General features: G+C 34.6%; 1 protein-coding gene across 1 annotated transcript in view; it reads right to left on the bottom strand.

The window, feature by feature from the left end:
- The window catches only part of LOC150096366 (serine/threonine-protein phosphatase 2B catalytic subunit 2-like), a 308592-nt gene that overhangs the window by 187324 nt on the left and 107578 nt on the right, over positions 1–13690 (bottom strand). Inside the window, exon 4 of the mRNA XM_090408945.1 lies at positions 4859–4970. Within this exon, the coding sequence (XP_090265071.1) occupies positions 4859–4970 (112 nt within the window). The remainder of the gene's footprint in view (positions 1–4858; positions 4971–13690) is intronic.

The raw sequence follows: 13690 nt of genomic DNA on the forward strand, positions 1-13690 counted from the left end.
TAAATGGTCACTATTCAATCTTGCACATAATAAAATTATGTTGGGGGGGGGGGGGAAAGCCTTCTGCATCACATCTAATTAATAAATGAACACATAATACAAACTTCATTTTTTTTTTTTTTTTTCAAATATCTGAATAAACTTGGATTTGTTATCTATTTGACAAAGTGTGAGTTTTAAAGAGATACTAATCTTGGATAAATCAATTAAGGAATCATCTGCACAGAAAATGCAATATTTTAGCTATGGTAGTCCATAAGATCACACAGACAGAATTCATAAGGCCTACTGGGGTTACCTCCCATCAACAAAGAAAATGGTCTTCTTTCATACTGAGAGACTATTTTGTTTCTGGGACAAAATTCCTAGAGCAGGGACAGAAACTATCAGATGTGATATAACTTCATATTTTGTTCTGAGTAAGTACATGTTTATACTTCTTGCTCCTCTTCTTCAATGACTTACTTGTTTTCATGATGTTGTCAGGAATATTTGTAGAAAGTTTGATGATCCGCTTTTCGGTCTAGTTTAGCCAGTGAAGTGTGATGACTAAATGATAAATATAAATTGTTCCAAATTAATATTGAAATAGTGATTACATTAAAATGTAATATTTTAATTTATACAATAAATTGCAGAACATCTGATTAAACGAGTTATTATAATCAGCTTTGGGCACACCTGTGTATGTACCACATCTGTTTTTAATGAAGAGAACCATCATCATCAAATTCCTGATATGTTACCCTCGAGGGGTGTACAGGATATGATAGTACTACATGAAAAACTTACATCATTACTAACTTCCTATCTACAATGAGGTGCTTAAGAGTCAAAGCTGTATAACTGAGAGGAGACCTCCACATAGCCTTTAAAGGAACGTGGAGACCCGACCAGGGCTTCTGACCTAATGTACAGTCCTCTGCCCCTACTGCTGATAACAGTGATACCGGGATCGAAGAATTTTATGACCAATTAAAAGAACTGATGAAAAAAAAAACACAAAAAAAATTATATTAACATTGTCATAGGTGATTTCAATGCTAAAGTTGGGAAAGGTAGAAGTGGAGATATAGTTGGCAAACATGGACTGGGAACAAGAAATGAGAGAGGAGACCGTCTTATTCAATTCTGCCAAGGAGAGGAGCTAATAGCCATAAACATGGTTTAAGCTACCATCCTGAAGGCTATATACTTGGAAACCACCACAAGATAATAATACAAATATAGTCAGAAACCAAATTGATTACTTGCTAATTAATCAACGATTTCAAAGTTCCATAAAGAGCACAAAAACCTATCCTAGTGCAGATATTGCTTCTGATCATAATCTACTGGTGACAGTGTTAAAAATTAGACTGAAAGCTATACTTCAGAAACATCAACAAAAAAGGTTTAATTTAGGAAAGTTAAAAAGCCCAGAGATAAGAAGCAAATTGAGTCAAGATCTGAATCACTTATTATATATGCACTTATCAAGAATGATGATGTCATGAGGGTTGATGAATCATGGGACAAATTAAAATCTGTCTTCATAGAGAAATGTACCAGTACCTTGTGTCCTCATAGAGCAGTAAAAAAGAAAGATTGGATAACCGATGAAATTCTCTCCCTCATGGATCAAGGCAGATCATATAAAAATCACAGTCCAACAAAATATAAAGAGGTTCAAAAAAATTATTAAAGGCAAGATCAAAGAAGCAAATGAAATCTGAATGAATGAAAAATGTAGAGAAATTGAAATTCTACAAGAAAAGCATGACAGTTTTAATCTACACAAAAAGCTGAAAGAGACTTCAGGTATACTTAAGAAAAAACAACTGTGTCCTTCGAAACAAAAAAGGGAGAAATAATATCCGAAAAAAATGACAAAATACAAGAATGGGTGAAATATGCAGAACCCAGAAAATACTTATGAACAGATGGATGGTCCATGCATTCTAAGATCAGAGGCAGAATGTGCACTGAACTCAGCTAAAAATGGTAAAGCCTGGTCCTGATAGAATACCAGCAGAAATAGTGAAGTTATTAGAAGGTGACAACATTGCAATATCAGTAAAGCTATTTAATAAGGTCTACGATACAAGCATATTCCCAAGACTGGTTACAGTTGACCTTCATCATGCTACCTAAAAAAAGCAATTGTGAAAACTTGCAATGACTATAGAATATATATAGTCACTGCAAGTCATTGCGAGTCATATTCTCAAAATTTTCCTGAAAATAATTCAAAACAGAATATAAAGAAAATGTGAAGACACCATCAGTGATACCCAGTTCGGCTTTAGAAACAGTTTGGGAACAAGAGAGGCTCTTTTCTGCTCTCCAATCTTTTCCCAAAAATGTATTGATCAAAACAAGGATGTATTCATTTGCTTCACTGACTTTGAGAAAGTCCAACATACTAAAATGATTGCACTATTAAAAGAGAATTGGATTATATGGTAAAGACATCAGGATCATTCAAAACTTATATTGGAATCAAAAGGCATCTGTTCAAGTTGATGACATTATTACAGACACCATTAACATCAAACAAGGAGTAAGGCAAGGATGTGTACTGTCGCCTCTTCTTCTTAACATATACTCAGAAGTCATATTTCAAAAAAATCTTAAAAGGAAGAGCGAAAGGGATTAATGTAAATGGTGAAATTATCAGTAACATCCTATATGCTGATGACACAGCTCCTGGCTGACAATATTCAGGATCTTCAAAATCTTCTGGAACCAGTGAATGAAGAGAGTGAAAAAAATGGGATTAAAAATAAATATCACCAAAACTAAATTCATTGTCATAAGCAAGAAACCAATTCATAATTCATCACTTTCTTCAAATGGGAAACGAATAGAAAGAGTGACAAAGTTTAAATATCTCGGATGCTGATTAAATGAAGAATGCAATCCAGAAATGGAAATAAAAGTTAGAATTGAAATGGCAAGAAAAAATTTTCTCCTGATGAAATCAACACTGTGTAACCGCAACTTAAACTTAGAGCACACATGGTTAAATGCTATATATGGTCTATACTGCTGTACAGTGCAGAAACTTGGACCTTGAAGACAACATCAATAAAAAAACTTGAATCCTTTGAGATGTAGTTATACAGACAAATGTTAAAAATCCCATGGACAGCAAAAACATCCAATCAGGAAGTACTGGAACAAATGGGTAAATCATGTGAACTTTCAGATACCATAAAAAGAAGGAAAACTGCATATCTTGGTCACCTACTTCGTAATGAAAAATATAAAATACTTCAATTGCTTATAAAGGGGAAGATAAATGCAAGAAGAGGACAAGAAAGACGAAGAAAATATTGGCTGGCAGACATCAGACAGTGGACTGGCATGAGCTCTGAGGGACTGTTTAGAGTGGCTGAGGATCGCTCAAAATTTGCCAAGGTGGTTGCCGACCTCCGATAGGAGATGGCACTCAAAGAAGAAGAAAGGATCAAAATGGAATTTGTTCAAAATTTAAGTCTTTATTTTTTTAAGGCTGGTTTTTGTCTGCACTGCTTCTCTTAGTTTTGTATCCTGAAAGGTTTGTAGTCTTCTGGAATTCTTTTCCTTAGTAACTTACAGATAATTTTGTATTCTAAAAAACTTCCTTCAGATTTCTTCAGTTCATTTCTCTTTTTCAGTAGTTCTATAGTTTGAGATGAGAGTCGTTCTCTTTTCTTGTTTCACAGGAATTTCTGATTTTTTCTTGCACTCGTTGAATTTATTAATAAAATCAATATAGTCATCATTTATGCAACAGTTCTTAATAGTCCATTCGGTTTCTTCTATGTACTTCCTGAACTTGTTGTTTTCTTTTTGATGCAGTTTGTAGGGCTGTAGTTCACCATTTGGTACGTGTTGAGGTCAGATACCAAATGGTTCATTTTTTCTAGGTATGCAGTCCCTTGGTATCCCATAATGCAAAGCACATATCCTATGTATAGTGATGTGAAGTCATGAGTTCTATATACGAGTTGCCCTGTCCTGAAAATACTTCAAGTGCAAACTTTGTTTGCTTACACTTGGATAAAGGAAGTTTACACTTGGATAAACCAAGAATATAATTTATTGGCATCTTTAATTTATAATATAACCAAGTGGAAAAACTTCCAACAAGCTCTGAAATAAGAAACATATCTAATGGATTTACTTGGACTTGGGATGGAGGGAAGATACTACAAATGTAAGAACTATTTACACATTTTTAGATTTCAGTCATATATTCAACACAGTAACAAAAATGTAAAAAATAACATATACTTAAATAAAATAATCTATATATCTTTCAATTAGCATTAACAAAGCCCTTTGGTTGGATTTGAATCCAATCTGGGAAGTGAAGAACCCCTAGATTGTTAAATGATGTGGCCTCGTGTCAAGGTAGCAGAATTCTCAATCTAGAAATATACGACTGAATTTTTTCCTGCTGCTGAACAAATTGGCTATAGAACAAACGCTGCCAGTATAGCAGACAAAACAGGATTAACTACCCTAAGAAAATGCAGGTAATGAAAAGTCAAGTCAGTTGTGACTGACCACTGTAACATTTTAAAGAAGATGCAAATGGAATGAAAAATAATCGATGTAAGACTTCTTAATTACTACCATTGTAACAATCAGTTTCACACTCTTTTTATATGGATGCTTGAAAGGACTGCAAATTATTAGTTTTCAAGCTCCTCAGATGTTATGTTGGCTATTATGAGATCTGAATATCATGCAGTCATGGATGTATCTTATGCTATGGTATGCTACATATGGCAAGAAATACTTGTTACTGCAGTTAACTGCTAATGGTGATTTTTTTTAACATCTTTAAACATATATATTTATATAAATTCTAAAAATGTATACTTACATTCTGTTTTGAAGGTAAAATATTCTGTTAAATGCCTGCATTCATGATTTCCTCTTAATAAAAAGAGTGTTGTAGGATGACACATCTTTAATGACCAGAGATACAAAACACACTGAAAAATTACAATTAAAATAAACTTTAGGTGTATATATCTACACACAACAGGATTTAAATGGACTTTACTTAATAAAACTATTTATTGCTCCTAACAAAAAAAAAGGATATTTTCAATAACTATATAATAATCATCTAAAAAATAATTCTTTTAAATCTAAACGAAATACCAGAACTCTATAATAATAATAATTATTATTATTATTATATGTGAATCATAATGAAATCAGAAGACTAATCATAGAAGAGTCTTATTCACACAATACCTATCATACCTCTCCTTAGACTTATTTCATCCATTCACCACCCTCCAAGCAAAACAATCTAGTTATAACACCCTCCCTAACCACATTCTTACACAATTTCTATGGGTAACCACTCATTCTCTCACTTCCTGCCATGTACTTAAAAAAAAGTCTTCAGCATAACTTACATGTTTCTATCAGCAAGTTTTTCAAGCTCACAAACCTTAAATCTATTCTCATACGAAGCATTTCACATACCTGCCACAATCTTTGTCACTCACCTCTGAATCTTCTCCACTCCTATGCAATATAAGTGACCAGATTTTTTCACAGTAAACCAGGTATCACCTTATTAAAGCCTCATAAAGGGGAACAATAACCTGCTTGTATGTTCTTCAACAACCATATAATCTGATGTGCTATTTTGGCTATCTTCGTAACATCCTTCCTAAACTTCACCTCTCTTTCCACAAATACCCCAAGTTCCTGGTCTCATCAGTTTCCTGTAGTTTGGTTCCATCAATATATTATACGGTTTGTGATCTTCTCTTACCTTACACCTAGCCACATTAATCTGAAGCCATTTACTTTTACCAACAGTGCCAGTCTATTTAAGTCATCTTGTGGGATCTATAAATCACCTTCATTTACTGTCACTATTCCCAGATGATCATCATCAGCAAACAACTGAATTTTTCCTGTCAAATCATTTCCTATATCATTATTACACAAATTAAATAACAGAGGACCAAGTACTAGGCCCTGATGGGATATCAACATGGAAGCAAAAAAGAGTGTTCAGCTGAACTGGCTATTCTTTTGAACAGGCTGTATAATGAGTCCCAGAACAGGGAAGATTTCACAAGATTAGTGCAGACTGGTGTATCCACCTATCAACCTATCAGTATCTCTCGAGTGGTGGTGAAGATTTTGGAAAAGTTTGTTAGCGTTCACATACAAAAGTGGATTGAGAGAGAATACTTTCCAACGAACAGAAAGGGTTTAATAAGAAAAGGTCATGTTTAAACAATTTGCTCATATTCTATAATAATGTTAATGTTGCATTAGACAAGGGGAATGGATACACCATGATATTTTTGGATTCTGCTAAGGCTTTTGACAGAATACTGCATGGAAGACTGTTGCATATATCAGAGAATGACTGACTTAAAGATATCAAAAAGTGGAATATGGAGAATGTGAGTGTGCAAGATTTAAGGTAACCAGAGGTGTACAAGGATCAGTGCTTGGTCAATTGTTATTCAGTAGGTACATTAATGACAATTAATCCAGGCAAATAACAATTAATTTGGAGGAAAACTGTTAATAGAAGGTTAGTAACAATGTAAATTTAATCATATAGTACTATTATGGTGTCCTGAAAATCCTTGAAGAAACACATCAGGAAATTGATGATTATATTTAAAATAACCTTGTAAAACAATATTTTTTTATTATGCGAAAACATTTTCAGTATGTTATTCCTGAGCATACAAATAAACATAGGCAACTGGATATCCTAATTAAATTTTAGCTTTTCAATCCAAAATAGATTTCATGTAAATTGTGCACTATATGTTAATTAATTATTTTTATTTTTTAAAAGTATTCATTAAAAATTAACAGTTATATTATGAAAGTTAAAAATAATTAAAATCAGTTTTATTTTAATAATGCAGCATATAGTGATGGAATATCATCAGGTGTAAATTTTTTAATCAATGATATTTACTGACAAGAAAATATACACCACACAAAAATTCTGCAAAAATGTTTGCTTTTGGGATAAAAAAAAGTAAGCAACACTGGATAGTAGAGTAACCACATGGTTATCTACCTTCCCATTTAGCAGATTTGTATATAGAATACTTAGAGAATGAAGAATTCTAATCCCTCTTCATCTTCGTTAATGTGATATTTTGTGCAGAACTTGAGTGTGCTGAACAGGGAGGAGGCAATGATGGCGGGTGAACAGAAGGTATATAAGGAAATGAGTAAACCTGGTATAAATAAAGCTGTAGGGCTTCAAAATATATCACAATATGTTTTGAGGGAATGTTCCGGGGAGTTAATAATAGCACTAACATATAATGCTTGGAAAGAAGTCAATAGGCACTCGCATGGGCAAGGTGCATCATGCCATGTAACAAGTCATACATTTGTACTGTATGAATTTGAGATAAGATGCTCCTGTGTCAGTGCAACTGAGTTTGGGTGAAATGGCGAGAAGGGATAGGATGGAGTTTCAAAGAGTCATTAAGATAAGATGCCATGTTGCAGGCCTATCTGTGTGGCAAATAGTTCAACAAACTGAGCTATTCCAGGCCAACAATCAGTGATGCCAAATTGAGATGGAAGCACAGGGAGTCAACTGCAAGTGCTCCCCACCACACTAACAGAACGTGACCACATGTGTTACGATACATAACATTAACATGTCAAATAAATTAAAGATATCAAGAAATTATATTCTTGGTTTAATCCTTTATCCAAGTGTAAGCAAACAAGTTTGCAACTGAACTATTTTGAGGACTGGGGCAACTCATACAAAGAAGCTAAGACTTCACATAACTTACCTTAGTATCCCATAATGCAAAGCACATCTCCTTGCAGACATATATAACGCTATGCATTATGGGAAGGGTCACTACCCCGATCGGTTTCGACCTTTATTGAGGTCTCATCAGTGGTAGCCAGACCCAGAGGTGATACTAAGGTTAAAGTAATGCAGAAGTCTACTTTGTGGCATTTCTACAGAACAGACCATTGTCTCTTTTAGCAAGACAATATACTGTGTCATAAGGCTGCTGCTGCTGTAACTGCATGGTTTGTGGACATGAACATCACCACACTTGACTCGCCTCTGCAGAGCCCTGATCTCAACTCTACTGAACACCTGTGGGATGAACTGGAGCATCAGGCGATGTCAAGGGACATCTGACAAACAGTCCAGAACCTCATTATATGCCTACAGGAAAAACTGTCCAAAATTCCCATTGATTGCTATCATACACTTGTGAAAACTATGCTCAGTACGATTGTTGCAGTCATCACAGCAAAAGGAGGTCCTACATCTTATTAAGGTGGGTGCCATGGCTGTTTGGTCTAAGAGAGAGAGAGAGAATCCCCCCCCTCCCAAAATAAATGAGCTGTTGGAATCCAAAGAAGTCTGATGACGATAATAATAAACACAAATACTCTTAAATCTGAAGATGTGTTTGATACTTAACACCATTATATTATATAATGCACATTATATAATAATATTTATATTATTTATTTATTATATTATTATTATATATATTAAATATTATTATAATATTTATAATATATAATAATAATATATAATAATAATGCTCATACACATCAAATTCATTTCGAGTGCACTTAAATAACCAACATAACAAAATACACCTTCACAACAGAAAAAGAAATATGACCCCCCCACCCTCTCCTCACCAGACACACAAGACTTGTGCAAAACCATTCCTATCGTCTATATGCAGGACACATTGACGAGTCAGTTATTTTAAGAACATCCTAACTAATAGGGTTTACTCTTCTTATTCAACATTACAGGACACCAATATAAGATGTTAGTTCTTTTTCCTGTGTCATTGCATTACATTAGTACATTGCTGCTAATTAGTACGAGGATAAACCTACTCACCAGGCATGTTCCTCAGGTGACAGATGAGGGAAACCCTAAAAGAGTTCAAATAAAGAAGTCATGAACTAACTGAGATCAATGGATAAGTCACATATTCTGTGTAAAGGGCCTCTACAGCTCTACCAGTTCTTCTTGCAGCAACTTCACTACAAAAACTAAAATGATTGTGCTCGAAGACAGATATCACCTTCAGTGATGAACTTTATACAGGTGCATGGAATGCTCAGAAACTTCAGATACTCTTGATAGTCTGCAGAGAAATAGAAAAGTACAGAATTGACCTGGAATTACAGAGACCAGATGGAATAGAAATTTCAGGAGGCAGGATGGTCAGCTAATAATTTATGGGAGCAAACTATCATGAATAACTGTGGAACTGCAGAACAGTCAGGCAAGCACCATTCTGGGTTATAAATCTATAAATGGTGGACACTTTTTAATCGATATACTTAAGACATACATCCTATCAATGTGTTTGTTAATCATGGTTAATCAAATATTAATAATATCTGCTTCCAGAAGCACCCATGATGTACTTATACTTGGAATAAAACAGTAATAGGTCAATTCTTTCTTTCATGCTTACATAGTGATCAAAATACATTATGGAAAATTATGTAAACAACTACCACGTTAGAGCAAAACTTTAGTTTAATATACACCAAAATGAACACTTGATGTTTCGACCTTCATATCAAGGTCATCATCTGGAGCATGCACATATATACACAATAACAAGCTGCACTATAATCTACATGGTTTGCTCAAGTTACTGACCAAACCGTTACAACCATCCAAATTCTTGGAATCTTTAAGCCACCATTATTGTTGAGATTAGGGTGGTTAATCAGAATTTCACAGACACCTTTAAATATTCTTTCATACCAGGCTTTTGTATGATGTAAAGAGCAGGTACTTTTCCAATCAATTTGGTGTAGGGTGTTGAGAGCATGATCTGAGAGGCCTGCTTCACCAAAATTGTTATATGTGTCTTTTATGTATAGGGATTGTACGCTCAGTTTCACCAATATAAGGTAAGTTACAGGTGCAGTAGCTGCAATAAACTCCAGGATGTGCCAATGGGAGGAGAGGATCCTTAGAGGAGTTGAATATGTTTTTAATTTTATAGATGGCTTAAAAGTGGATTGAGATTATAATGGTGTAGGATTCTATTGATTTTTTCTGATAACCCTGTGGCATAAAAATTTGGATGGTACATATTCAGCCTACTTTAGGACTTTAAGCAATTTTCAGCTTTTATTGGAAACTATTCCATACCAATTGGTTGAAATTTATATGTATAATCACAGTTTATATATATATATATATATATATATATATATATATATATATATATATTAGGGTTACCAAGTAATTTTATAAGCTTGGTTATTTAACTCCTAATTCCAAGTATGCAAACAATTAAGTTTGCACCTGAAACATGGTTCATCTAAAGATGGTACAACACCAGGGCAACTCATTGTAAAGGTGAATAAAGCTCTGATCACTATTCTTAGTATTTTCCCATAATGCCCTGGTGTTGTACCATCTTTAGACTTGAACTATGTTTCAGACGCAAACTTAATTGTTTGCGTACTTGGGATTAGGTGTTAAATAACCAAGCTTATAAAATTACTTGGTAACCCTAATATACAGTATCCCCAAGTTAAAAAAAATTTAATTACATCTATATCTCCTCCAGAGATTCTTATTAAAAATAAAAACACCTTGCTTCTACAGATAAAGTTGATAAGGCTCTGTATTACTAAAACCTTGGTATTTAGGGTCTAGCTACTCACTGAGCAGACCTCACAAAAGGTTGAAACCGGTCTGGGTAATGACCCCACCCATAATGTATTGCAGTATATATCTTTCAGTGAGATGTGCTTTACATTATGGAAAAATACTAAGAATAGTGATCAGAGCTTGACCCACCTTTAGAATGAGTTGCCCTGATGTTGTACCATCTTTAGACTTGAACTATGTTTCAGGCACAAACTTAATTGTTTGCATACTTGGGATTAGGAGTTAAATAACCAAGCTTATAAAATTACTTGGTAACCCTAATATACAGTATCCCCAAGTTAAAAAATTAATTACACACATATATATAAACATGTTGCTCTCCAGCCCAATTTAATTTTGTAACCTAATAGATAATAATAAGACTCTAGCTTTGATGTAGTAAAAGTTTTTTTTTTTTTTTTTTTTATTTTTTTAATTTTTACACCAGAGGTCAGGCCAATAATTGTTGTAACAGTTGGTCAGTAACTTTAGCCAACCATGTAGACTGTAGTGCAGCATGTTTCTCTGTATATATATATATATATATATATATATGTGTGTATGCTCCAGATGATGACCTTGATACGAAGGTCGAAATGTTGAGTGTCATTTTGGTTTATATTAAACAAAAGTTTTGCTCTAACATGGTAGTTGTCTCCATAATTTTCCATAGTGATAGGTCAAGGCACTGGAATGATTACATCCTGGTATTTCAGCATCACACTAGAAAGAGCAGACTGATATGGACGATCAATTACACTGGTGTCTAAAAGTTGAGGATGAATATATTTTTATGTGGTCTACAGTAAGTTATGGATAAAGGAACACAGACTACAGACCTTCAAGTATATACACCTACTTGTCACAGATGTCTTGCCACAGTTTGTGGAGATATCTGCATACCTATACTTGAATGGAGCAAACTTGAAAGTTGAACTGCTATGGCGTGTCGATTATGTTTTGCTATTATAACCAAAAATCTGTCTTCATGCTCCATGGTAGAGAGAGGACAACCTCTTAGCAAACATCTGGAACACGTTCCATTGGTTTGAAACATTGCCCACAGTGCATTTTAAACCAAGCCTGCCTTCTTCAAGCTTTCCAATAATTCTTCCCCATGCGAAATCATCCAGATAATGTCTTAGCCATTAGAAGACATCCAAGTTTGCAACTTTATTCTTTCACAAAAAGACCTTCCTTCAAACAATTCACTTAGTGTAGCCTTTTGTCTTTTATCCTGTTGATTGCTACCACATGATTGCTTTGTGCACGATTCGAAAATCTGAATGTGTACCCACTTTCTACTTGAAATTGTCAGTTGTACAAATTGTCACAAACTAATTCATTTGAATTTGCAGATGTAATCTTCAGAAATAGTGTCTGTCCTTATGTTTTGGACACCAGTGTAGTAACAGCCAGACTGAGACTCTGAAACCTTAAGTCAGGAAGGTTTCGAAGTTTCAATCCCCAGATTTACAGAAGAAATTTATAAAAGACTGGATGCTCTGTTGAAGAGTGATGAGAACACACCTGAAATGTTACTGTAAGAAGTCAAAGTTATAATATAGGTTACAGCTAAGAAACATCTACACCATTTAGAAGACCAACAGGATCACGATTTTCATAATCCATATGGAATCTGATCAAGAAGAGGAGCTTGAAGAAACAAAGAGACTGAGAATATAAGAGATTACATATAGAAGTGGAATGGAATGATTTCCTTTCATCCTAATGGATGGTAGGGGCAGCTATGCTACCATACTAAGGAAGTGACTATGAGCAAGGTGGTTTCCCCGTTGCCTTCCTTGCTGTGCTATGTCATATGGCCATATCTTGTGTGTTCACGGGTCCGGTTTGCCTGTTTGAGGGATGAAAAATCCCAGAATAAATTGAGTGTAAAAGCCTACTGTCCACGCCCAAGACCAGCTAACTTGGCTATGGCTGAGGAAGATCCTTAAGCTCCTCACTTCTAAGATGGGAATCGAACCTAGGACACTCCTTCCCCAGGCATATGGTTTTAAAGTGCAGGGCCACTAGGCTAACCACATGGACATATATAGAAGTAAAAAGAAAAAAAAAATCAGGCAGAACAAGAAATGTGAAGAAAGAAGGTGCCAGATGAGAGACAATAATTATAAAAGAATTGTTGAGTTAACTCATGAACTTAAGCATAAATTTCAACCCAAACTGAATGTTAACAAAGAGAGGAATGGAGCAATACAGAACAAGAAATTAGAAAGAGATGGGAAGAGTACAAAGAGGAACTGTATAGTAGAGATGATAAGAAAAATTTTAAGACCCCCCCCCACACACACACACCAGGGCATGGTTGAATTGGAATCATTACTACTTAGTTACGAAGATGAAGGAGCAGTCACGGAGCTTAATAACAATTAGGCCCCAATTGCAAATGGAATCCAGAAAGAGTTAATTAAGTGGCTGCACAAGAAGGGAGATATGAAGGACTGCAAGAAGTATATAAATATTAGTAGAATCCCTCATGCAAGTAAGATTCTATTGAAGATGATTCTAAACAGGACTGAGGCTAAGGTGGCTGAGCAAGGGTACAAGAGATTAGATCTTTTGCTTTTGGCAGATCATTGTAAAGTACTGAGATTAGAGTTCCTTGGATAATGTGATTCAATCAGAAGCTTTTCTCTGTATTTAGTAGGTGAAAAAAACGCAAAAGATAATGAGAGCAATGGGTTTTTCCTTAGCACTTTATCAGGTTAACAGCTAATTTGTACAGTGAGAAAGAAGATACACTAAGAACAGCATGTTGAACTGAATGACTTTAGGTCGGCGACAGAAAGATGCCTACTATTCTTCATGATTTCAAGATAGGACAATCAATCAACCAGCAATTTTTCCAGAGAGGAGTCACCAATTACTCAAATGTGAATGCAATTAGCTCACAAGAAAAAACATGGCAGAAAATATGAGTAGTGCCATTCAATACTACAGAAAGTTGTGCAGAAGGTTTGTATTTCTTATTACTTTTAAAAAAATTTCTGAGTA

The sequence above is a fragment of the Typopeltis vanoorti genome, chromosome 19, assembly GCF_054136105.1.
Source record: "Typopeltis vanoorti isolate ZY-2024b chromosome 19, IOZ_Tvanoo_1.0, whole genome shotgun sequence".
In the NCBI taxonomy this organism is placed as follows: Eukaryota; Metazoa; Arthropoda; class Arachnida; order Uropygi; family Thelyphonidae; genus Typopeltis; species Typopeltis vanoorti.